Source organism: Sinocyclocheilus grahami, unplaced genomic scaffold (genome assembly GCF_001515645.1).
Source record: "Sinocyclocheilus grahami isolate Dianchi unplaced genomic scaffold, SAMN03320097.WGS_v1.1 scaffold929.1, whole genome shotgun sequence".
NCBI lineage: Eukaryota > Metazoa > Chordata > Actinopteri > Cypriniformes > Cyprinidae > Sinocyclocheilus > Sinocyclocheilus grahami.
The window spans coordinates 98,377-126,285 of NW_015506108.1; the positions used below are offsets into that span (position 1 = coordinate 98,377).

The 27,909-nt window shown below is 36.5% G+C and overlaps 1 protein-coding gene across 1 annotated transcript in view; it reads right to left on the reverse strand.

Annotated features, from left to right (window-relative positions):
* The window catches only part of LOC107564385 (CMP-N-acetylneuraminate-beta-1,4-galactoside alpha-2,3-sialyltransferase-like), a 58,250-nt gene that overhangs the window by 14,483 nt on the left and 15,858 nt on the right, over nucleotides 1–27,909 (reverse strand). The window contains exons 3-10 of the mRNA XM_016249460.1: nucleotides 26,302–26,373; nucleotides 25,888–25,935; nucleotides 22,595–22,637; nucleotides 20,182–20,298; nucleotides 14,561–14,586; nucleotides 13,574–13,685; nucleotides 12,554–12,649; nucleotides 12,241–12,427 (exon numbers count right to left, since the gene is read on the reverse strand). Of these exons, the coding sequence (XP_016104946.1) occupies nucleotides 12,241–12,427; nucleotides 12,554–12,649; nucleotides 13,574–13,685; nucleotides 14,561–14,586; nucleotides 20,182–20,298; nucleotides 22,595–22,637; nucleotides 25,888–25,935; nucleotides 26,302–26,373 (701 nt within the window). The remainder of the gene's footprint in view (nucleotides 1–12,240; nucleotides 12,428–12,553; nucleotides 12,650–13,573; nucleotides 13,686–14,560; nucleotides 14,587–20,181; nucleotides 20,299–22,594; nucleotides 22,638–25,887; nucleotides 25,936–26,301; nucleotides 26,374–27,909) is intronic.

Here is a 27,909-nt window from a genome sequence, read left to right on the forward strand (position 1 = left end):
AACATTTCTGGCTAGACTGCAAATAATAACATTAAAATTATATCTTTCATCGAAATCATTGCGTGTCTACAGAAGCTTAGGTTCAGCTTACTCCAAATCCTTTCAAACAACACTGAATTTTGTATTGATTTGTTTGTCTATTCATTCATTATTCATATATTCATGAGGTATTAAGCACTAAAGGCTGCCAGTACTAATAGTCTCGCACAGGCGTATTTGAGGACTGTGGCTTTTAGAAGCAGTTATTAAACGTCTCAGGCAAACACTCTTGTGTTCAGTGGGACAATAAAACGCTAAATGTTTACTGGACATAGTGGCTTGAAGATCAACGGTTTGCCGATTAAACTTCTGCTGCAGTCAATGCTAAATTTTGAATAAATCTTCTTTTAAATACATTTCACAAGATTTTAACATTTTTTTACATGTTTTTAGGCAAGCATTTTTTTCTATTGTTCTTTTATGCATTTCTTAGTATTGTTACACTCTAAAAAATGCTGGGTTAAAAAGGGACAACCCCAGCTATTGGGTTGTTTTGACCCAGCGGTTGGTTTTTAGAGTGTTGCAATAATAAGAAATGCATAAAATTAAAAAATTAAAAAAATGCTTGCCTAAAAACAACTAAATATAAAGTACAGTTATATATATTTCCATACTCACATATATCTGTAGAGTTGGAAACAGTACTGGAAATGTCAATTGAAAATACAAAGAGTAAAGTGACATATCAAAGCATCTGAACAAGCCCAACCCAAGAGTTAATCAGGTGACAGACTAGTTAAACAAGTTATAGTACTTAAGTGAATGTCCTAACTAAGACTGTGAACATTTCTATAAACCAGGTATAGCATATAGGCTATACATATATATTTTATTTTATTTTAGAAATAAATCAATATTATTTATTTAGCAAGGACGCATTCAATTGATTAGTGACAGCAAATACATTCATAATTTTACAAAAGATTTCTATAAAAAGTTTGTCAAAATGTAAATGTACCTAATTGGTCAAATGCTTTCAAGAAAAAAAAAAAGATTAATTCTTTTTTGGTATAATAATTAATAATAATAATTTATGCACTTAGCAGACGCTTTTATCCAAAGCGACTTACAGTGCATTCAGGCTATAAATTTTTTTACCAGTATGTGTGTTCCCTGGGAATCGAACCCACAACCTTTTGCGCTGCTAATGCAATGCTCTACCACTGAGACACAGGAACAACTTATAAGGTCTTAGAAAAAAAAGATAAAAAGTCTGACAAATTATACCTTATAATTAAATACCTTACATTTTCTAAGACAGAGAAGTGACAAAAAATGAACTTGCCCGTCTAGATTTTCTTATTGACAACTGTTTTCGGAGCACTGCACCAGCCTGATTCTGGTTTGCATTACAATCCCACCAAAGTTAGACAAGGTCATTCTAAACATAGCTCTATTGTTGACATCTTCTACATTGGTTCCGCCTGGCTTTACTCCAGACCTCTCATTGGCATTCCAGGGAATCCCAGCCAGGAGTGCCGAGAAAGAAAAAGTGAGTGAGAGATACCCTGACTGATCATCTCGCCAAGCCCTCAAAACCACAAGTCGTCTGCAGTGCAGGAACTTTAACAACCGCCACACTTTTGTCAAACAGGACGGCCCCTGAAACTGATCCATCTAATAAAGCAGCAGGTGAGAGAGGCCTCTCAATTCCCGAATGCAGCTCCAGCACGCCCTTAACAAGCTTCCAGCATGGCTGCCGAGTGTTAAATCACTCCATAAAAATCACAGGCCACATCGCCGGCCTCTCTCTCCATCAGCTGCTGGAAATGAGAGGTCAGGGTGAACGTTCAGTGGTGGCTGGGAAAACCGCAGATGTGTGGTGGGAAGAATCTTCCCAGGAACAACTGGGGAGAGGTTTCTTTATTAACAAAAAATACTAGCACTGACAAACCAGTGTTTTGTCAATGTTTTTCTAGTGGTATTTTTATTACTAGAAATGAAATGGAAGTAGCGGCACATTTCTTCCTCGTTACAAACATCTGAACAAAACTGATTATAAAAAAAGGGGTAAAAAAGTGTGGATGGAGGCAGATTTATATGGAAGCTTGCAGTCAAATTCAAGAAAGGTGCAGGTTCAAACTAACTAAAAGATTGGAGAAGTCTGGTATACATCACCAGAAAGAAGTAATTTCACCGGAAGACTAAGAAGTACAAGGTCAAAAATGAAACATGTATGGACAAAACATTCACAATAAGATCAATAACAATGAGATCAATAATGAAATCGACTGAATTTTCATTTAATGCCAACTTTAAACCTAACTTTGTCAAAAAAAAAAAAGTGGATCTTGGTTTCTAAAAAGTCATAGAAGTTATTACACCGTATGTAGTCTTTTTTTTTTTTTAAGTTTATGAGATTTAAAAATTTTTCCTGATTGAACACAAACTATGGAAAATACATTTAATGTTTGTCAAAACACAAATTTACATTTAGTGCTTGACAAATTTGCATTCAACAACTCAAGTTTCAGGGAGGAATATGCAAAAGTTGATGTTATTTGCAGTGAAGTGTGAAGCGCAGTATGAAAGGTATTTGATTTGTTCTCCTTTGACATCGGTGTAAACACTTCTGATTTCTTCCATATGTTATGCAAACGTATGGCTTAGATAGCAAGAAAAGGCAACAAATATAAAAGGCAAACTTCATTATAAAGAACCTGCAAGCCAAAAAGTTAATGTACAATGAGAGGATAAATCTGGCACCTTCAGGGCTCCACTGAGTAGACGGTAAATCAACCACCATGTAAAGGTTATTTTAGTATTACTTATATATTATTACAGTATTTACTAATATTTTTAATTAGCTTTAATTTTTATATTACAGTTATATACAGTTTATTTTTAGTAGTTTAAGAGTTAGTAATTTTGTTAAGTGCTTTTACATTTTTATTATTTTTTGTTTTAAATCTAGCTTTACTTGATAAAGCTGATATACAGTGGGGCAAAAAAGTATTTAGTCAGCCACCAATTGTGCAGTTATTTATGGTGAACTCTCTCTTTATGAAATAAATAAATAAAAACATTAATGAAAATGAAATTATACTCTAAACAAGAAACTAAAACTACCAGCAGGTGGCGTTAAATGTCTTTGAGTCGATTCGTTCATATGGCTGATTCATTCAGGAATGAAGTAAATGGCTCTCTTTATGAATGGGCCTTTGAATCATTGGTTCACACGATTCGTACAAAACGCGGATTCATTCAGAACCTAAACACCCTTGTGTTGCTCGGAGACGCACAACAATTCTGCTATGGCTTTTTAGGTAATATTTTCATTGGCAAAATTGAACAAAAACACACTATATTGTGTTTAAAATATAGCACAATATTAACTTCTTTACTAAACTAAATCACATTTGTGCTCTTCATGACAAAAGTGTGATATTGCTTTTGCTGCTGGTGTGATATAGCTTAAAAATATTTTTTGGAAAGTTTCTAAATCGGGTTGTACAGTATAACAGGTACACAATCTAGAAATTAGATTTTCAAAAGGCAAAAGAAAAAAACACTTCCAAACAACTTGTTTGTATTTGTATTGCTTTGATAAGGTTGATATCTGACATGGTCAGACTCGATGAGAAACTTCCGAACCACGAGTTCCTTTCAAAAATGATGCTTAAGGAAATTTTATCTGGTCACAGAGGTCACAGCAGGTTGTCAATGGACCATTCCTCAGGTGCTCATGAGGAGAAAAAAATAGCCAAGGGCTCCTTAGTATTATGTGAAAAATGTAGCTGTTCTCCTCAAAATAATCACAACCTTTTCTCTCCATCTCTCAAGATACTGCACACTCTTTTCAAGCAGAGGAAAGCACAGGCTATTTTGAAAAGGTTTCCTGTTTATCTTTAGATTTATATTTAAAAGGTCAATAAACTTGGGAGGCACACTGTTAAAGTGAAATGATCTGTTTTTATGGTGTGTGCTCTAGCCGACAGAGCTGCAATCAAAGCCCGTCTTCTAGAGGCTCAGGCACGCTGTCGGACAGATGTTGTTTCTGCTGCTCTAGTTGCCATGCTCTGAATGCCTATAAACACATCAGGCCAGATGACAAATTTGCAACTGCAGCTAGGCTGTGACATATCAACATGCAAATTTATACCACCACAGTCAGTGCTGAAGCCTGATAAGAAGTGTAAACCTGCACTGGCAAACCATTTCACCCCAGGCCCTGTATGATTCATATGAACTTCAGTTTGTATATAAAGCGCTGAAGGTTTATGAGCGCTCCAGCAGAAATGTGCACATTTCGTAGAGCACTCATCCAGAGCGGGTCAGGTTCATGAAATCTAAATCCCGTTGCTCTTGACCGGGTCAGGAATCCAAACTCTATAGGATACTCTGATGACATGCCTTTTGTTAGCAGGAATCTGTGCTATTTGCTCGTTTTTGTTGTCTTTTTGTCTAAGTTCTGACATTTCTTTGCCTTGAGCCGTGGGTTTCTGCTTTCTAGACTCACTTGGGTCATCCTGTGTATGAGATCTGCATCTTCACACTTCATAAAGCAGCAAACAGGACAATTGGATCAACTAACTCAATCACTCAGGCTTTAGAAAAAGTTTGTTAGTAGAAGGCAACCAAAAAGCAAATAGGGTGTTTAAAGGGAAAATGTCATCCTATAGGCCAGAGCTTTGAACATGAGGAAATAAGAACATGGAAATCATGGCTTCATTGCTTATCAGACTGTTTAACTGATATGTAAACCAAACAATCAAATTTTATTTTATCATTATGTGCCATTTATGGGTTTAACTTAAATAAGCCCCCAAATAGCACAGATTAAGAAAAAAAGAAAAAAAAATCAACAGAGGACAGAACATACAGTTATGTTTGTAGACATCTATTTAAAAAGGTTCCTTCAACAAAACTTATCTTTGATGCTACTAACCTAGCAGTTTGGCTCATCCAGTAAATTTTGAGCCCTTAAAATGGCTTGTTGTAAACACAACTTCATTCCAGGTACAGAAAAATAAAAAGTCAGTCAGAATACTGGTCAACAAATGGCCTGTGGATGGTTCATGGGTGGTTATCAGAGACTGAGTCTACCCTAAGCATCAGTGGACTGGTTAAAGGATTGACCAACCATTTTTATTTTTACCTTTATATTACCTCATATGTTCAGCAGAAGTGACTGTTAGGCTGATTTGGAGGTTGAAAGCCTGACTGCTGGCATGTTCAGATGCAAACATCCACATGTCCCCTTGTCAACCCCTGGCTTGCTGCCCCACTGGGTCAAAGGGAGAGACGACACCTGCATCAAACTCTAAAAACAGACAGGTTTCTACAGAAACACTACAAAGGGCTTGAAAATGCTGACTCTCAATCAAGCCACAAAGAGATCTAAAGTGCTGACTCTCAATAATCAAACGTCACAAAAGAAAACTGACAAATAATGAAACGTCTCACAAAACCTGTTTCAGGCTTCAAAAAGAAGGTATTATTATTTCCCTGATTATTATTCATTATGCATCATTATTCCCCTCATAATCTCCCCCTCTAGTGGGCTGTTAAATCAATGAATGAATCATTTAGAGCAGTTTTGTGAACTGGATCGACTGATTCATTGCAAAGAATGACTCGTTCATGAATCAGTCACCGCTATTTCCCTCATGAATGCCAGGTAGGACGAACTAGAGAAACATCTGTTTCTCACACAAAGCTATCATATGAAGACTTGGAATATAGTAAACAAATACTACTATTACACTCCTATTTTGCTTTTTTATATTTTTGGCCCTCTTTCATTTCATTATATTGAACATTTTTGAATTCCCCAGGATGAGTAAACGGCAAACAAACATTTTGGGTGAACTATAACTTTAAGGTTTCGCAAATGTGCCATGAGTCACCTTTCCTGAAGTTTTCTTGAGTAAACAATGGCACGCTCTCCACAGGCACCCACAGAGATAAAGTCATGCAGGAGTTGCATTTTGGCATACAAATAAAGCTACTAGAGACTAAACCACAAAATATAACAGGCAACCGTTATACAACAGGCAATGCTCTGCCAAACACACATGGAAAGTACCTTCAATAAACAGCAGGAGCCTGAAGGAGTGTCTGATAAGTGACACACACTCTTGCCTCACTCTTACCATGTAAGGCTGAAATAATAAGGGATTAAGACATATGGGAGAAGGAAGTGATGGGTAAATACATTCAGACAGAAGCCAGAGGATTACCTAGTCAATGGTATTCTGAATGAAAATAATTATCGTGGGACCCACATGCTCCTCAGCGACCTCTAGGACTCGTTAATTAAGTACGCTCTTATCGCACATGACGGCTGGCCCACTGCCTATTTTCAAATAAGGCTCCGGCATATGTTTTTACATGAGTGACCTCTGAGGCATTAATCCATTTTGAATGACTAAAATAGGTGAAATCAAGAGAAACGTGTGACATGTTTCCTGAAATTTGAGTGGTTCATGTGAAATGTTCCAGATTCAAAACAAGCTCAACTCAATAACCACGGAAAATTGTCAACTTGTCACATTTTGACTCAAGATTAAGAGGTAAATAATAATGTTGGATAATGTTCACTATAGAATGTTGCAGTGATGACATTTTTGTGGACCAACCCGGACGTTAGCATTATCCTGGTAGGATTTTTACAATGGCTTTTGGATAATTTGCAAAAAATAAGCTGTGTGACCAACAAAAGTTTAGATTCTTTCATGTTTCGTTCATCATGATAATCTTCACAGATGTACACAACTTATGAATTTTGACACAATTTTAAACACAAATGGCAGAAGTAAAGAGCTAAGCGGGGACTATAAACTACTCTATGGTCGCATAAAAAAAAAAAAAAAAACTTTTGAGTTTGAGTTAGAATGGTTGCCTGTAGTGTTATTATAAACACAATGAGGTTGTGAAAGTGAGTAGATGAGTTTATATGTTTGGTGTAATAATGTTTAATGTTCCCAACAACCTCTTAAGTCCCATTTAGCCGCTTAAATTAGACATATGTCAAACACAAAAATATCTTCAGCTTGTGTTAACCACAGACCAAGCAAATAAAAAAATAAATAATAATGCTAAAATATTAACTAGGGTTTTGGCCTACAAAAATACATAATCCCTGCTTCACCTTGACCAATACCATGCATTAGGAAAATATATAGTGCCAATTTTGATGTCATGTCAACTTTAATGAAGATGAAGATCCATCACATGCAAGTTATTCCAAAAAAAAAAAAAAAAAGTAATAATTACATCAAAATGTAATAATTTGACTGACATTTGGTTGATTTCCAATGTGTATCTGTTAAGAGCACTTGGCTCAAGCCTCATGGCTGGATATTCAGGTGGACTTCGCAAAGGTTTTTCAATGCTGGGAATGCATCCGTCTACTGTTCGGTCAATACAAACTGAAAAGGCTGGCATTCCTTCCACCCATGAGCGTTCACAGCATACAAAAGAGCAGCAGAGAGAAAAATACTTCAAAGCAGCAAGCAGCCCCTGTTCAAAGTTACATCAGTGTGACTGTTTGAGATGAAGAGAGTGAGGAGTCAGTGCTAGTTGAGGATTACATTGAAGTCTAAAGCTACGTGCCTTTCTAAAGCCAATTGCCCACACAGTCGCACATTCTTTTATGCGTTCATCTCCAAATGAAAGACGTCACCACACAATGGATCTCAATTGCTGTCACCGCTTGCAAAAACAAAGCATTTTCCATTTCGCCACCAGGTTTCTGCCATTAAAGGGAAGCATTTATATTTTGGCAAAGCAGCAGCAACTTCACCACAAGTCACTCAACAGAATTTTCATCGCATCAATGATATTTTCAAAGATATGTCGCAAGATCTAAATAAGACTTGGAAGCGGACCACAGGGAATGTATATGTTTTCAAACATGAGATGAACTGTATACTATTGTTAGGGACACAGTGTTTGATAAGATTATGTGTGATTAAGCATGGCGATGAATGCCTGTTATTGTTTAGAGATTACTCAAATTACTCAAAGAAACATCTGTGGTACGTATAGAGCGCGCAAACTAGATAAACGCTTAGTCAGATTTTCATCGGGCCTTAAAATACCATCCCTTTGACTTGCCAGTTAAAAATAAACAAAGCCAAAGTTAAACTGTTTGAGAAGGGAGCGAGGGAATGCGAGGGGCTCTTGGAGCCTGACGTTGATCAAGAGAGAAGAATAGAAGTCAGTCGTTTTTCATCCGTAAGAATTCACAATAGTGATAGGCTTCATTTGTCAAGTGACAATCGGTTAAAGGCCACTTTAAACATGATACTCTTACAACTTAATACATACACGGGAGGTCACATAGACTAGCTAGATATAAACATATTTTACAGCTGTGGCTGTCTGCCGGAGGAAGAAAAACAATCAGGAACTGCATTTTTACATTTTCTGAAGAAAATCTGAGAGCTGCTTGTCTGAACAAAAATCGCTGCCAGGGGTTTTTATGCGGTTGCTACGGTGTTCTTAGTGGTTTATGTGAATTGCAATGTGGTCGCTAAGGTATTCTGGGTGGTCTCTGATATTCAGTTCCTAGATATGGCTCGAGTCCTTTCTTCATCGTAAAACTACGTTTTTTTCTTTTTTTTTGCCTTTTTTTATAGTCCATCAGGCAAAAAACGTATCAGTGTGATTGCTCTTTCTACAAAAAGCCACATGATTTAGCGAGGTATAATAAGCCACATACAGAGATTCCAGAGAGAAAAAATCTGGACAAATTCGGAAAATTCTATGATTAATCATTACTAGGTCCTGATACAAGGATCAAATCTTCCAGCATTCCAGCTTGGATTCACACAAAATGCTCTCCAGCAATTTCACTCCTATGTTCCAGAAACACAAAGCACAGTGTGAATGTAGCTTTTCAGTTCTGTAGCGAACAGTGACTTAAGTTTTGACAGTTCATGTAAATGCAGAAACATTCCTGATACATTATGTAAACGTAAATGGTGTTATCCTAAAAAAGAGAGAAAGTAGTTCAACACACATGGGTGTCTGGTGGAGAATGCAAACTGTGGTCAAATAAACACATAAGCAGCGTTGTTACAGGATTTTGAAGAGTACACGTGTGTGGGAGAACTAATGGAAAGACGTGTGGAGGAAAAGCTGTAAGAGATGCATACACGCACACATATATATGTATGTATATGTAGATATACTGTCGCTCAAAAGTTTGGGATCAGAAAGATTTTGAATGTTTTTAAAGAAGTCTCTTCTGCTCATCAAGGCTGCATTTATTTGTTTATTTTAAAAAACAGTAATATTGTGAAATTTTTACAATTTAAAATAACTGTTTTCTATGTGAATGTACTTTCAAATATAATTTATTTCTGTGATAAAAGCAGAATTTCAGTATCATTATTCCAGTTTTCAGTGTCACACACAATGTTGGGCAAGTTATGTAATCAAATTACTGATTACTCCTTTTAAAAGTAATTACGTTACTGTTCTGATTACTTTATTTCAAAAAGTAATTCGTTACATTACTAGTTACGTTACTTTTTTTCTCCATTAAATTGATTAAATCCCAGCATACACGCTCCCGATAAATATTTGTTATTAAAGCATCAACATTCACAGAATACGGTTATTTTTAACTAAAGCAAGCAGCTGCTGCGTGCATGGTTTGGCATGGCAGAATGCCAGCAAAGAGCGCTGCATTTATAATCTCTAAAAGGCATCTCAGTTCATCGCAATCTCACAAATCTCTGTTATAACACAATAAATATATGCATAATGAATCTTTCATAATGTCTACAATTCGTGTGTTATAATGAGAGGATTCATGAGCACGCAAATTTCAGCACTGCATTGCTCAACCCTGCAAACACATGTTATAGCCTAAATAGAAACTCTGCATATGCTTGCACCTGTTAATCGTTTATATTTTATATTAGTTCATGTAGCTTTTGTGCAATAGATGAATAACAATTTATTTGTTTTAGATATTTTATGTTTAGATATTTCTATTTTGCGGGAGTCCCGTGAATCATTTTATTCTCCCGCACCCCGCACACACACACGAGTGTCTACTTGCCCGCACCAGCACTCGCCCATCTTGTCCCGTGCCGCACTAAGCTGCATCGGGTCTCACGGGAGCAGGTCTCTAATCCACTGGCACTTGACTCGACAGTGCATGTGCTACATCCTTTTTACAATCTAGATGATAAAACACTGCATTCTGTCAGCAATGTAATGCGGCAGTAACGTATAGAGACTTCGGCTAGTAACTATACTCTAATTACTATTTTGAATATTATAACGCGTTAAATTACTCCGTTACTAAAAAAGTAATCAAATTACAGTAACGCGTTACTAAGTAATTTACTAAGTAATACTGCCCAACACTGGTCACACATGATCCTTTCAATAATCATTCTTACATGCTAATTCATAATCAATGATTGAAACAGTTGTGCTGCTTAATTTTTTGGAACCTGTGACACTTTTGTCAGGATTTTTTGAGGAGTAAAATGTTAAAAAGAACAGCATTTATTTAAAATATAAATCTTTTGTAACAATAGAAGTCTTAAGAAGAATTAAGCAGCATAACTGCTTCCATCATTGATTATGAATTAGCATGTTAGAATGATTTCTGAAGCATCATGTGTGACACTGAAGACTGGAGTAATGATACTGAAAATTCAGCTTTGCATCACAGGAATAAATTATATTTCAAAGAAAACCGTCATTTTAAATTGCAATAATATTTCACAATATTACAGTTTTTTTCTGTATTTTTGATCAAATAAATGCAGCCTTAATGAGCAGACGAAACTTCTTTAAAAAAAAAAACAATAAAAATTCTACTGATCCCAAAATTTTGAGCAGCAGTGTGTATATGTGTGTGAGTTAAGAATATGCCACTAACACTGTGATGTAAACGTGGCACTAACATATTTATGGTGTGAAAATAAACGTGGCACTAACATATTTATGGTGTGAAAGTAAACGTAAACAGTGAGAGATGTGTTACATACCAAAAAATTATATGACCAATGGAAGCTATGTCAAGTATCCGGAATATTCCTGCATTAACTTGGCTGTCTAAACATTGCCCATTTACAACCATTTTTACAACCAAGAACCAACATATTAGATTCCAGTATAGCATTAATGTTTAATTTTCCGCTTTCTAATTCAAAAAAGCTATTTTGTTACCTAATACTGCATGCAGTTTTCATCAGCCATCATCCTCTGAACGTGGTTTCTAACATTATGGCAGACACATTGGAGCTTTCTTGACCCCTGATTTGGTGAAGGAAATTCTTCCTTCCATGAGATCAAAGCCAATGTATCAGAAGCCAGAGGGCAGATCAATTATCTGAGCACTTTCCACTGTCCAGCTTGTTACGATCAGATGTTCAGACAAAACTGGCTCTTTTCAGGGGCCAGAGGGGAGGGGAGTAATCAAATAGCTCTATTTTTCTTCCTCTGCCGAGTCTCTTGCACATTGACAAATGTCACCCTGTAAAAAATCCAGCACTGGTCCTCTGAAAACTCAGCAGCTGTGCTGGACGGGAACTCCTGAGGCATGTTGCCACCCGATTCCCACTTGACAACGGGGGAGAACAAACAGGTGTGCAGCTGAGGAAGACAAGTATACTGGAAAAGGGAGATTATGGGAGAAGCCACACATGCCGACCAAACGCCTTGACCATGATTACATGACAGACGAATGGGAAAAAAAAAAACATGTCCTTGAGTAGCCGAGCCAACCGACTTCAGAGGAGAACAGAGTGCTTATGCTTGCTCTTTGTGTGATAAGAAATGGGATGGAGGCCGAGTCATTAAAACGGTGTGAGATAAGAGAGAGCTCATTCAGACGGGCCGACCCTTCTGATTAAGAGGCTAATTCACTAGATGTCAGTCAAACCTGGAAGGAGAATGTTTTACCACTCGCTAAAAACGAGACAAAGTCCTTGAACAATAAAAGTCTTTTCTTCAATAACTATTCCTAATCAAAACCCTTTAACCACAAAAATTCCAATACAATACATTTTGCTGGAGGGCAATATTAACATTACTCTAAATTCATGAATGATTTCAAGTATAAAGTTCTATAAAATTCAGCACAGGAGCAGGCTGAACTAGAAATGGGCCTATGAAAACAACTGGCTTCAAAATTAGAGACTAAAAACAGAACAAATAAAAAAAAAAGTCAGATTTTAATGAAAGAAACAAGCCAGTATAGTCACATACTACTGCATTTTGTCTTACCAGTTTCTCTTTGAAGACCATCTGTCTCAACCATTTAAAGTCAAGAGGTTTGAAAGCAGAGAAGACAAAGAGGGAATCTTTCTCATAGCTCTCGGTCTTCTGGATGGCCCCTTCAGGATAGGTTATCCTCAGGGTGGTCTTAGTACCTACATCCCTGGTGTAACCACTCACTGGGGCCTCGTTGAGTCTAAAGAATAAATATACCGAGAATCAGTGCAAATCAGCTGCATTTTGGTCTAAAGTCCCTTTGTTTGTTCAATGTATTGATTTGGTCATTAAAAAAACAGAACAAGGTGCCTTTGAGGACACTCACCTTATCACAACGTCATAATCATCGATGCGGGATCCTAAAGACTTGTTGCTAAGGATACCGCCATTACCTACTATAATACATCTTTTACAACTCAAACTGCAAAGAGAACATATGAGCAAACAGGTGGTATTAATCCTTTACAATCATATTCAGTATATACAGTGGGTACGGAAAGTATTCAGACCCCCTTAAATTTTTCACTCTTTGTTATATTGCAGCCAAAAAGTTATTATAACTATATACATGCATTATGCAAACAATGGCAATCAGAGACAAACAGAATGTTTAGAATGTTTTATGCTTGATACACATTAAATTATACACACATATACATACACTGCTTCTCAAAAGTTTGGGGTCAGTTTTTTTTTTAAGCAAATATGCTTCAAATTGATCAAAATGGACCATAAAGACTTTGGAAATAATTTTACTAAATGAATTTCTGACGCGTCACTTCATCTGAAATGTGAAACAATCTTATTGTTAGGCCACAGCATTAAGTAAATTGAATTACCTACATGGTTAGCTATTTCAATAAATGCTGTTCTTGTCAATTTTCTATTTATCAAAGAATCCTGGGGGGGAATTCCCATCACAGTTTCCACAAAAATATGAAGCAGTAAAATTTCTCATTTAAAATAAGAAATTCTTGAGAATCAAATTAGCATATTAGAATGATTTCTGTAGGGTTATGTGACACTGAAGACTTGATTAATGGATGCTGAAAATTCAGCTTTGCCATAACAGGAATAAGTAACATTAACATTAAAATACATTGTAATATAACCCGTAATGTATGTGTATTTCACACTATTACTGTTGTTACAGTATTTCTGACCAAATAAATTTAGCCTTGATGAGCATAAGACACGGTCCAAAAAATGAACAAATTAATAAATAAAAATAATTGTAACAACCCCAGACTTTTGCACGATAGTAGTGTATATAAAAATGAGCAGAACTCTTGGACACGGACCTATAGGCAAAATAATTTGTAGTGATGCATTTCAAAAGTCTTACCTATCTAAATCTGGACCCAGTCCATAATTCTTTGTGGCAGATAATATAACATCTATGATTCTTTCTGTAGAAAGAGATAACAAGAAAGAACAAAGGGATGAAACAAAAACACCTCTAGATGGTTATGGCTCTGCTCTAAATCAAATTATTTTCTTCTCCATCAGACCACCAGGAGTGTGGATGATTGATGAAGCATGATTGTGTTATTCACTCCTGGAAGTTGTATTAGCAAATGAAAATAGGTTACTGACACTTTAAAAAAAAACAGTCTGTAAAAGTGGAATGTCATTTGCAAACAAATAAAATTCCTGTGCCAGAGACTTTCAGAAAATTCACAGAGCTGTTTGGTCATAGCGATCATTCCTCTGATACCCTCGCAGGCATTCATGGCTGCCACACATTATGTCACCTGATATCAGTGAAGATACCGGATTTCCTAGTAAGGGTGCATAAGCGTGACCCATTGAGTTGCCTCAAAGCATCAGTATGCATACTATAAAAGTCCAAAGACAGGAAAACAGTTTGGAAAAGAGCTAATTCAATGAGGTGAAATGTGCACACCCTTGCCCATTTTCCCATTATACCTTTTTGACCCTAACTATAATCCAACGAACAAAAGTCAAGGTGGCATAACACGGAGGGAAACACTTTGGGAGGTCTGCTAGGCCCTTTGCAGTATGTGTAAGGTACCAAATCTACATCTGTACATAATTCTTTCTTTTTTTCCCCTCGTCCGGTGGTTTGAAAGCATCTACCCTAATGACTGCCATTACTGTTTCTGACAATAAAGAGCTCACATGTGAGATTATCTTTTTTATTGGCATAGACGCTATGTTATTGGGAGGCAAGCATAATAGGATGTACCGATGTAGTCATTGTGGTTTGAAGCGAATGGTTGTGATTTCAACAATATACCGCATGCGAGAACCTTCTGTAAATTGATTTGCCCTCCGTAAACACAACAGTCGGTGTAGAGCAAAAGATAACGTAAGAGCTTAAAATTTGTATTGACCCTAAACCGTAACCTTAATGATTAAAAAAAAAGCATCAGGGAGTAGCCGTCATTGTTTGGACAAAGCGCTGACGGCTCACATCAAGCATCACCGTGGCCTGCATAAACAGTGGCGGGACCATACTGGAATAAGAAACGAGAGAGAAAAATAAAAATAAAAAAAATACATATATATATACATATATATATTGGTCTTATGAAGTATTCTAATTTGTTGAGCCAAAATCATCACAATTAAAAGAACCAAAGACTTAAACTACTTCTGTCTGTGTGCATTGAATTTATTTAATACACAAGTTTCACAATTTGAGTTGAATTACTGAATTAAATGAACTTTTCCACAACATTCTAATTTATTGAGATGCACCTGTATAGATCACCGTTTCACAAACGAAAAGGGAGGAGCAATAGGTTTGAATTGTTTTAAGATAAACGGCATAATTTCAGCCAAGTATCACTCTTGGCAGTTTAAACAAACAAGCCCATCATCTTTAACATACTGTACACTGTTCTGGCAAGGGGGAAATCATGCTCTGAAATAAAGTAGAAACGGTCGGGTACGATGCAAATACTTTTAGGGGCTGTATCACAAAACCATCTGGAGTGTGACTTCTGAGAGTTTGAGTCACATAATGACATTTCTTTCATGTAATGTTTGTCAAAATGCTTTTTTTTGTTGTTGTTGTTTAAAAACTGATCAAACACGCTCAAACTATTTCAGTATAATTCATCGCGAGTATTAGAGGAACTTCACTAAAGTAGCTGAGAGTGACACTTCATCCTGAGTCACAGGAGACATTTAAGAGGCTAATACTGTAAGGCACTTAAAAGGCCAAACTTACAGTCAAAGCAGCCCTAATGGTTTATTCTCCTTTGAGGTATTTGGTTCTCCCGTCTGTAAAAGATGTTGGGATTACCCTACAGACCATCTGCAATGCTTTGACTGGATGTTTTCCACTGAGGGCGACGTAATCAAGAGCAGAAATCACAAAGTCGTAGGTGGCCATAGGGATCGCTTATATTGGAATTGGTAGTGCAGAAATAAGACATCTATTTTTATGCCTTTCTGGGCCACAACTTGAGAACCTTTGTCAAGCTCTATTCAAGATCCACACGTATCAACCTTTCCAAATGAATAAAGTTAAAAGTGAAGTCACGCTAGGCTCACGATCCATGCAGCAAACAAAAACCAGGTGTAATGTAAACATGGGACCTGCTCTTTTGAAAGTCTTCATGTGTGTGGACACGGCAGGCCTTAACTGAACACAAAGGTTACATTCAAGGTACCCTTATGTGCCCGCTGCCCTCAAGTGCTGGAACATTTGACAATGTGCTGAAATCTAAGACGTAATCATCTTTTCAGATGGAGGGGAAAAAATGCTTCAAGCAGACAACGGTGGATTACATTAACAACCAATTGGTTTCAAGAAAAAGTTGCCTTATCTACAGGTCTTTTCCAGAGGTCTCATTCTCTTTGATACATTCACAAAGCTCAGTAGAATGAAGTTCTTGTTCTCTGTTGAATGGAATAAACCCCCACATCACTGGAGTACATAAATGTCTGCCATACTGTGCAATGCATCTGGCCACGTACACACTACAGAGGTTTGCACTCACACTACTGCAATATCAAAGTCACTCCTGAACCTGTGGTGCAATGCTTGAACATAATAAGGGTTTGGCATCCTAAAGCTATAAAGAAACATGCATGCCAACAGATTAAATCAATTGGAATTTATCATGAGAATAATTGTTGGTACCAGTGCATTATTGTCTATCAAACCAGGGCTCTGAACTGGTTCGAGGAACAAAAACATAAACTGAATTAACAGGAACATAAAAAATGGAAACTAAATCACATTTAATAATTGTATCGTCCCCTCTGACATTTTAATTTGGCAATCAACCAATGGTAAATTAAAATGGCATAGTCTATGCAAATGTGACGCATCCAGCATGACTAAATTGCCCACACTTTTTTTAAGCAACAAAAAAACAACAACTCTTTTAGTATTCCCACTGTGTGTAGAGATACTCTGACACACTGAAGCGAGACTAAGAAGAGAAGAGAGGAAAAAAACCCATGTAGTACCTGCATGCTTTTGGGGGTGGGAACAGGACAAAGTGTAAAAGTTGAAATCATTTTCATTTATTTATTTATTTTTTCAGAAAACTGTGAAAGCAGGACTTAAAAAAAATAATAAAAAAAATCAATCCCGTATAGTCCTCAAAAGTGCTACAGGCTGATTCAAACCTTTTTTTTCTTGGAAGTATTCATTAAAAGAACTGGTTCATTTGTTTCTGGAAACAAGAAAGAATTTTCATTTATTTATTTATTTTTTCAGAAAACTGTGAAAGCAGGACTTAAAAAAAATAATTAAAAAAAATCAATCCCGTATAGTCCTCAAAAGTGCTACAGGCTGATTCAAACCTTTTTTTTCTTGGAAGTATTCATTAAAAGAACTGGTTCATTTGTTTCTGGAAACAAGAAAGCATTTGGACAACATTTTGTTGTTAAGGGGCAAAGGGCCAGATTTACTAACAGCTTGAGCCAGTGTAAACCGTCTTTTGGTGTTAAAATCCTACTGTCAGGATTTACTAAAGACGCGCAGTGAAGAATTAGCACTGAAAGGCGTGGACAGTTTTTTTTTTGTGCCTGACCTTATTGAATATGCATTTGTAGGAGTTTCCCTTTCAGACCCAACATTTATGAGAGGAGAGGATTAAAATGAATTACGCAATGCGGTTTACTAACATTTGCCCTCGTCAAATTACTGGTATTTGCGCCATTATTTAATGCCCGACAGGAAATAAGATTAGAAAATGAATGGGATCACATTTGGCAACGGTTTAACAGACTCTGATAAAAGTGTGTCTATTACATGCGCTAATTGCTTAAGGCCAGGGGATGTCCGACAGCGTCAAGAAGAAAGGAAAAAACGTTGCATCGGATCCTCTCCTTATATCACCTGATAAAAGGCAGACAAAGCAAGACTTTGCCAAAACAAACTGGGATTAATTAACTTGTGGGGTGCGGACTAACTCACATTATAAATAACTGGGTGAGAGCTTCATGCCTAAAGACAGATAGGCGTCTGCTTGTCATAAAGGGTCCTGAACAGGAGGCCTGTGCACATTGTGCTAATTTCCTCATGGCTATCTCTCACTGGGGGCAGTATTTTCATAACCGCCTGCTCAAGTTCAAGCAAGACATTTGATTTAAGAGTCCAATACAAACAATTTTGGGAAAGGAGTGGAGGTGTTGAAAATAAAGTGGATTCCAGGGGTGAACTAACAGAGGGTGGGATCACATGGCTTCAGGTGGTTTCCTACACACGCAGTGATCCCCCAATAAAATGTAACTCCTAAAGGGAGAGACCAGTGATTGCCCAAATGATCACATACTTAACATGCCAAGTAGGTGTTAACTAACAGGACCTACTTTATGCAACAACAAAAAAAAAAATTGAGAATGTCTATTCAACAAAATTATTTACTGTGAAAATGCACGGATAAAAGTAAAATTATATTATGTGACACTTAAATTTGAGTCTTAAAATTCTTTATCCAAACATGAGGACACGATTCGGTCTTCTTAAATGCTAAATAAAACATTTCCTCTTTATACAATAACATTCAATTCGTTTTACATTAGTTAATGCATCAGGTATCACGCACCAACATCTTTTTTTCAGCATTTATTAATCTCATGTTAATTTCTACATACACTTGCATGTTTTACAAAAGTTTTATGAATTAACATTATATTGTATTATCAATGAATATTTATAATTCTATAATTATTAATTAATGAACAATTAAATGCTGTATATTGAATCTAATGTAAACAAACAAACTTATTTCAAAAAGTTACTGACTGCAATTTTCAATTTCCTATAACATGTACAATACCTATCTTCCATTTTATACATTCAAAAATGACATAAAAGTTTCAACTGTTATTTAGTTCAGGATTCTGGAAATATCTAAACTGAATCAATGTATCCTAAACATCATTATAAATAATTTATCACACAAGAAAAACGCTTAAATATTTGTGTTGTAATGATGTGGCAGAAGCGCCTTTTGACCCCAAAAGATAAACAAAGACCCTGAGAAGCTTGATCCATCACACGTGTTAATTAGAGGCATATTGTAGACACTGTTAACACGCATGCCGTTAATTGGGGGCTTGTTAAAAAGTTTCAGGCACCAATTCAGTCATTGCTCTGTTTTATGGGTCTTTCAATGCTTGTGCTGACTCTAGAGACATAAGGACACACCAAAATGACATCTTCTGCCACATGAACTCATCACTGTTGTTGTCACAACGTCTTTATTCTCTCTTCTTTAAAAAGTTATTTCATGAAATTAATATTTTTGTTTAGTCCGTTTTTGTTTAAACCAATCCAGGGCAACCATCTGACTTGGACTAAATATTGCTGTTGCTATTGTGTGATAGTTGCTGTTTTGTGATAGCTGCTCAAATCCTTTCCAAAATAATCTTTCTTGATTGGTGGAAAAGCTATTTCTAAACAATCATATGGCGATGAAAGAAATATCCATGAACAAACCAAACCGTGATGCTTAATGTTTATCATCGCTGGGCATGCTGTAGTGGAAAAATTACTTGTGCTAACAATAGCCAGCCTAAAGATGAGGGAACAATGGAACACGGATGCCAGCAAAGATGTAAAGCTCCATCAAAGGCCTGTGACGTCACCGAGGGTCGCTGAGTGCTGTGTGACATCATTGAGGGTCGCGGAGCTCTCTGAGGATTTAGTCAAACTGAAGAAGTTGACTCATTCGGTCCTCCACAGTGGCTGCTTGACAGGGCTTTCTCCTCTCAGCCGCAAAGACAGAATCACTGTCCACATTCAAATTGAGTTACAACAGGCGCATTGTGGAGTCGGGCGAGCATGCGGAAGTGGTTGTTTGTTATGGTAGGTCACAAATTAACAAGGACTTAAAGGATCAGAGGAGCAGCTTTCTGTTCAGTCAGAGATATTATGAGACTGGCCTCAGGGGCTTCGTAGCTGAGAAGTGACATAGTGTCTCTTGAATGGTGGCGGGCCAAAAGCAGAGCGAGTTGAACACACGAGGAACTTGGTAAATCAGAGCTAAAGCAATAAATCTTTAACAAAGCGGTCGTCAATTCACAGAGCTTGTACTTCATTCTGTTGGCTCAATATCGCAAAGACTCGCAGGACAAAAGCAGGTTTAAAAAAGGCACAAGATTCAGCCAAAGCCTCTTTGTATTCTTCTAAACAAACTTCCATCCCAACTGTCATCTTCAAATATCCTTCCCTTTAAATATGAAATAACTTCTCAAAATACAGCCCTATCTAGCATTAAACCAATTTATGTTAAACAGCAATAGACCTCAAATCAAGTATCAGAAGAATATGTTTTCTGATAAAACATTCAGCATTTTGAGAAATTATTTATTTTACCTTTAGACCTTTTTGTGTTAGAGAAAACATCTATCATTAAGTTTATTCTAATAATTTCAACATTACCTACTGTATCTTAGAAAAACCAAAATGTTCCAGTTTGCAATGCAGTGGGGCTTATTGTTGAACCCTGTGTATTTTACGTTAATAAAGAAATCTGTTCATACTTTGGATAGATAGCACTCATTTTGGCAGCTGCATAGCCGGGTTTGCAGGCTCCTTCGCTGAGGTTCCCGTACTTGTACACCAACTCCGGAGGCCTGTAGACAGTTAGAGAGGAGAAGAAAGAGAAGGCATTAATTTTAATTAGACAGTGATTGTAAATGTTAAACCTGACAGGAATATCATGCAGCATAACTATGCTAAAGGGTAACGGTGAATCTTATTGTTTTTATCTAGCCTGGCACATGATGGATGACATCTAGAGCAGGATGTGATGGATTACTTTTAAGAAACTCAGTTTATCGCTGATGTGTTAAATAAATAAAATAGTCAAACAATAGGAATGCGACACATTTTGCTGGCTGCACAAACAGTGAGTGTGTTTATTTCATACTTTTGTTCTGAAAGAATGTTCCAAGCTCAAAAAGCACTCTAAAAGACAGCATTTTTGACATGATGTTAACAGCACAGAAAACTATTTTGACTTGCCCATCAGATTTTTTTTATAGGGGAAAAAGGCAAAAACTGGTTACACTCTTAATTTAAAATGGGCCAGGGCCAGTGTTCTGGGTTGTTTAAAAGCAGAAATATGAAGTACTTTTGTGTGAAGTAAAATAATTAGTGAAGACGAATTATTCCATCAAATCTGTTTATTATTCTATGAAGCTACGAAGTTGCCTACTTTTGTAGATGAATAAACATCTGGTTATGCATGACAGAAATTTGCCTCAATGCAAACAATGCTTAGCGAGAGTTATGCCGTATAAATAGTGTAATGTTTAGAATGATCAGAAAACGGTATTTTAATGTTTATTGCCTCCATTGTAGGTGCCTTACTGTAATAATTGAGTTTTTTTGTCCCACTTTATATTAGGTGGCCTGTAATTGTACTTACATTTAAATGAATTATTTGATATAATGCACGTATTGTGTACATACATGTTTTTACATTGTACTTATATTTAAAAAAATACCTGTATGTAATTACATCTGTAATTAAATTCTGTAATTACACTGTTGACCCATCCTTTACACCTTAACCCACCTTTAAACCTGCCCATACCACCAAACCTGTCCCTAACCTAACCTACCCATATCCCACCCCAATAGCAGCAAAAAGTGTTTTGCAATACAATATGAACACAATAAGTACATTGTACTTATTTTTACCACCTGAACGGAGCAATGTAATTAATAATTCTGAAGTGACAGTAAAACATAAAAAAAACCTATGATCTCTGAGATTAAATTGTTGATTATAAAGCTACAGGTTTCAACACCAAATCACACTGTCCCACATGAAAAGCCACAAGACACTTATTTGCTGAAGCCTTCATTTTGATGAAGTGGTTGGCCCAATGGGACAGTGTCGTATTTTGTTGTCGTGACAGCTTTAAAGCAGCAGAGAGGATGGTGGATTGAGGCCAGCTGAATGATGAAGTGCACCACACAGACAGTTTTTGCTCACAGCGTCAATGAAATCTAAACCTGTCGAAGGCTTTGCTTATTGTATGTGTGCATGGTGTGGACAGACATGTCTTCTCTGATACTTAACACTGAGAAATTAGGGTGAGGTGAAAGTCTGAGAGTTTGGCTGCTTCAAAGATGAAATGTAAACATATACCTACCACACACAAGGTCAATGGAATAGACTGCACAAAGACACTGATGGTACTGAATGAGGCCAAAAGCCTTTTATTGCTTTTAAAACTTTTAAGACTACTTCGTACCTTAGATTTTCTTTTTATTTATATTTCATTATTGTTACAACCACTTGATAGATTACACACTACGATTAAAAAATTTGGGGTTCAGTAAGATTTTTTTTTTTTTAAACAAATTAATATTTTCATTCAGTAAAGCCACCTTAAATTCATTAAAAGTGACAGTAAACACATTTATAATATAACACATTTTTTCTATTTCACATCTAACTTTCTATTCATTTAAGAATCCTGAAGAAAAAAAAAGAAGAAAGTTGTGCTTAAGCACAAAATCAGCATTTCTGAAGGATCATGTGACACTGAAGCCTGGAGTAATGGTTGCTGAAAATTCAGCAAAGTGAAAAAAAAAATCTTACCAACCTCTAATTTTAAACAGTAGTGTATTGAACTTTTGTGTAAAGGCAATTTACTCTGGAACAGCAATAACATTCGTATCTTTAGAAATCAATTGCTTACACTTAAGGATGACTGAACTAAACTAGAACATAAGTAATGTGGTGAAAAATAAATGGTTAAATCATGAATACATTTATAAATATTTTAATAAATACAATTTTTATAAATTGATTAAATAATTCATTTAAAAAACAACTTTTGAAACAGTTTAAGTAAGTTTTCTATCTGTTGGTGAAATGTATAAGGAATTAATTGTATAATACAGAATACTTACAGCCTTGTGTCCAGATTCAGCAAGAACCCTTGATTATCAAACACTGCAAAGAGAAATATGACAATTAGCATTAACTCATAATATCAGTCAAAAAAAAAAAGTAGATCCTCTCGTTATGCCTTCCTCCTGTCAAAATGCACATCTAGTGCATTTTGAGACAACTAAAGATGTTAATGGTACGTTAACATTCATACAGATCTCATAGTTATGTCAGCATCTAAAGGATTTTAGTGTATGAAAAAGCTGCAGCGATATTAGATCAAAGCTGCCAAAACATTCCAGAGTTCAGCTGGGGAAAATGTGTGAAAAAGCAGTTGTCCACCTATGCAGGCTTCATTAGACCATAGGTGTCTAGGTGTCAATGTAGCTAAGCCTTTAAAAAAAAAAAGAAGAGAAAAAACTAAAGTGTGAGTGGGGGGAAAAAAGAAAAAGCTTTAAAAACCAAAACAGATTGCTATGCATACTTAAGTATGCCTACTTAATTTCTTCAACAGGTTTGACTTTAAGCATGCTTACGGTGATAGCCAGAGCAGTGCAGCTAAAAACAAACAGACATTTAACAAAAGATCAACAATTTACCAAGCAGAAATAATGGGCTCAGTAAAAGGACTGATGAACAGGTAAATGTGAATCAAAACATGACATTAATTCAGCTGGTACATTCTCATTAGCATCAGCATTGCTTATCATAAGGCATGGAAAGGGAGAGTTCGAGAACTCCACTGATGCTCAAGTCTCCAAACAGATGCTGCAGAATGGAGAGGAGGAACTGGTTAGAAAGTGACCACTGCTGAAACCAAAAGGAACGTTTAGCATATGCTATTATTCACAGCATCTTGCAGTTGGCCATTCGCTATGACAGACCCTCCAAGTTTGTCTTGCTGAGGGGCACTGAAGCAGTAGAGAAGTAGAATCTCAGTAACCAACCACCAGCAAGCAAACTCTTATTAGATACCTGCTGAGGTCAGACCTAAACCCTTTCAGATGGTGACCCAAGTCTTCGTTTACAGTTTCACAGGGATGTAAAGTGGAATTTTGCAGGGGGGAAAACACCAAGTACTCACAATGGGCCTCATTCATTAAACACAAGCAGAATTATTATTTTTTAACTCATTCAACAAGCTGAAATTTTCAGATTCATGAAAGTATATTTTCAAAATGTTAGTTGGTACAAACACAAAAAAATGTACACTTGCTCCCAACCACATAGAAATGGTGCGTAAACCACGAAACTTTCTTTTTATGGGCAAACTGATGACACTGCATTTTGATAAAACTATATGTAATAATATTTCACAAATTAAGTTGCCATATACCGATAGTTTATCTGTTAAGATATTAAGGTTAAACTTTGGTTAAATTTGGCTTGCTATCTGCAGTGGAGGAAGTGACTTCATCTCGAGCTCAAATAAACCCCCAGGGTTTACTAGTGCTTGGGAAATAAATATGAATGGCAAGATACTTAAATTATGTTGGTAGAGTTAAAACAGCTGATGTCAGAGCAGCTAATTGAAACAAATGGTTTCACACCTCCCAAAACTGCATTTAGGAATTTAATTAAGTAAAATTAATTAGTTAATTAGTTATATGCAAAAAAAAAAAATCACTGATAAACAAAAATAGATATAATAATAATAGTAGTGTACACATGTTTAACTAATCTGAGGTATACAATGTGTTTGTGAATCAGGACGAGAGTTTTTAGGTTTTCCCATTTTACGTGCAAAATACTTCAAATTTACTCCTATATTTACTACAATTTCATGAATGAGGCCCAATGTCTTTTTGAGGTCTGGTAGGTCTAATATGGTTATGACATTGACAGCCTGCAAATCACTGTGATTTATATGATGTACAAGTCTTTGTAAAATGAAAGGTGAAAACTCATTTTACATTTATAAGCAACACATTATGCCCTAGGCATAAAGACATTCATTCTGAGTTCTGAAGGCTAAGATGTGGTTACTGGTACTGGATTTGTCTCCATGACTGTATATACTTACTAAAATAAAATATTTATTTTTCATAGGAACATGAGGCAATTTGTCCCTATTAATCACTGTTAGATTTTAATGGATTTACTTAAAATTAAATTAAAAAATACATTGTAATATTTGAAAAATTATTTTTCTGTCCGTTTTACCCTGCAGTCACAATTTTGTCTCGAAAAAATACATTTGAAATGATCTGTGTTGTCTCATAAATTTTTTTAAAAATAAGTTTCTCTTGGAGACTTTATCACCATTTCATTGTTTATACTTACACTGTTCAAATTCAACTCAGTTATGGAAAAAAAAAAATGTTGGTAAAAAGCACAGAAATACTGATGGTAAATAAATGGAATTCACTGTCTATGGTAGTTATGGCCCCGATGCTTTGGGCCTGCAAATGTGATTTTTTGAAAGTTCAGTAGTAACCTTTTCAAATAAGACGGGGAAAAACATTTCCTAAAAATGACCCATGTACCTTTTCACACCAAGTGTGACATACAAAATTTTGAATAGAAACAATTGATTCTTATGCAGCTGTTCACAACTTTTGCTATCAATTTTGTGTTGTGTGTTGAACATTTTTTGTTTCACCTGGTGATGAAAGCACACTGACCAAAAAGATCGGAGTAATATTGATTGCATATGCACTACCATTTAAAAGTTTTTTTGTTTTTGTTTTTCCAAGAAGTCCCTTATGCCCACTAAGGCTGCATTTATGCAGTTGCTTGTGTGTGTGTAAAACAAACAAAACACTGCAGTTATCGTATTGCCTAGAAACAATAACTAGAAACTTGTCAGGCATACAGCGGGGCACCATTCTGGTCAGTGTGACCTTCGCTGTCATTTAGCTCCACCTGTTGTTCTGGCACAAAGAGGATGGTAAGGTTTTTTTGTTTTTGTTTTTCCAAGAAGTCCCTTATGCCCACTAAGGCTGCATTTATGCAGTTGCTTGTGTGTGTGTAAAACAAACAAAACACTGCAGTTATCGTGCCTAGAAACAATAACTAGAAACTTGTCAGGCATACAGCGGGGCACCATTCTGGTCAGTGTGACCTTCGCTGTCATTTAGCTCCACCTGTTGTTCTGGCACAAACTCGCTTTATTCTCTTGACAAATATTTGCTGCACTGTCAGTGTAATAAGACTTCATTGGTTTGTTTTTTTTTTCTTTTCATTTTTTGTGTTGCATTTGGTGTGAAAGGGTCTTTCGTGTGTAATGTATTGAAGGACATTATCTCAGGACTACCAGGCCTGCTGGGGTTCTCATGTTGACCAGAGTGCACTCTTTTCAGTGAGGCTGTACCTGAGCCTACTATTCGTCCCACGGAGACAGGGCCCTCCACCACCGGCTCTGAAACACAAGACCATCAGTTAGGCCGGTGGTTCTGTGCTTGACAATTTTTTGGAAACTTCAAGGTCACGCTGAATGACTCTCAGGCCAAACCCTCAAAGCCCAACCTATTCAAACAGTATGAACTAGAAAGCTGCATTAGTTCAAGGAATTACATGAGGTTGAAGAAATATTAGGACGCCCATCACCGTAATTTCCAGATGATACCACAGGTGCACCTGTGCAGTAAAATTGATTATCCAAAAAAAAAAAAAAAGCCCAGATGGATTGAGCGTTAAGGATGTTAGTGCCCACCGGCGAGCCCATTGATTATTTCACCAGTCTCCAATAATTGTCACAAAGGAAGAAGCGTTGGAGAGTTTCTACCTTTGGTCTTAGTGGTTTTGACAGAAACACTAGTGACTTTACTGACTTTTACTGTGGGCTCCACATCTTTATCTGTGAAACAAAAGAGTTATAAATTAGCAGACCTGCTAAAATACTGTATATGAAAGTCAAACAGCATGATAACGAGGGTAAACTTTTTCAACATGTGCAAACCAGAAACACACATCAGCATATAGTGCTTTCAGGAAGTTTTCAGTTTTCATGCCACAGGACGTTTTTCCAAAATGCACAAAACAGAATTACAGACATGTTTTCAGTAATTTGTAATGCCAACTTTGACAATGATGAGAGCAAGTCTTTGACAATGATGAGAGCAACTCCATTGCGCCAAAGCAGCATGTCATCTCACAATATTCATTAACATGGACCAATCATCTGCCTAATTATTAGCAAATTTTACACTATTTTTGTATCACTACAACTTGCATATACAGCTCAAAGCAAAGATTGAGCTTGATTTCAATTAGAAGGCCAGATAGCAGAAAAATCACAAGCTACAGTAAGTTTCACATAACGGTTTGTAGCAAAATCTTTAATATAGTATTTGTTTACAAAATCTGACAAATAAGTAGAACTATTGAACATTCTGAAAACAGCTTCACTGAATACAGTAACTGAAGTCAAACTCACTATGTGAGCTGTGAGACCTTGTGGCATACGTCTTTCTAAATAAAGCCCAATTTATTTACACTAGTGGAGCTTTATAAGCAGTGTCATGGGATCTTATTTTTAATACATTTTCTAAATTTACAAACGTTATCATACTGCTATGCATGGCAGTTATGCGTTTAGGCGACTCTACAGCAATCAAACCAACAGAGTGCTGGGTTCTTGCCCACTCTTAGCCATTTATCATCAAAATAGGGTTGCGTTTCCTTCCCTCATACCCTTTTCAGAGCCATTTATTGTGATTTGTCTTCACAATGTGTCCTAAGGTGCCTTTCATAACGGGTTAGGTTCAAAGAAACCCATCCCAGGTTCACAATTTTCCAAAATAAACTGGGTGCGCGCAGCTGTCGAAATGTGCCGTTTATAATTAATCTAACTTTTTCCACAGAGGTTCAAGATACCGAAGTCAGCGAAGGCAAACATGAATTGAACAAACTGAGAATAACTCGCCTGGTGAACACTAAATAATCTCAGAGACTGTACATGGGGAGGGGGAATAAATGAAGAAGCCTGCCAAATCCATTTCCTCAGCTGTGTTTCTGAGGGCCAATAAGAAATCATTAATCAATAAAACTTCAAAATAATTGCAGCAACCAAATAGTTATTTGCTTCATCATTGGTCAGACTCCTTTCCACAAGGAATGAAAACATGTTCTTCGGTCTTATCAAGTAGAACATCAATCATATTTCCAGTATTCACACATTTCGGGCCCCTTTGCATATTAGGAACATAGGGACCGTTCTGACTTGTCTGCACCAGGACCGACCCGTTTTCCAACAGTATGCTAAAGTACTTTAGTGTTAGTGTTGTACATGATAAACATCCTCCTGCTGTGCTGAGTGTGGACTGAAGGCACTTTTCCACTATCTCTTCTGTATGATTGTCTCATTTTGCCCCCTAGTGGCAGTTGCATGAAA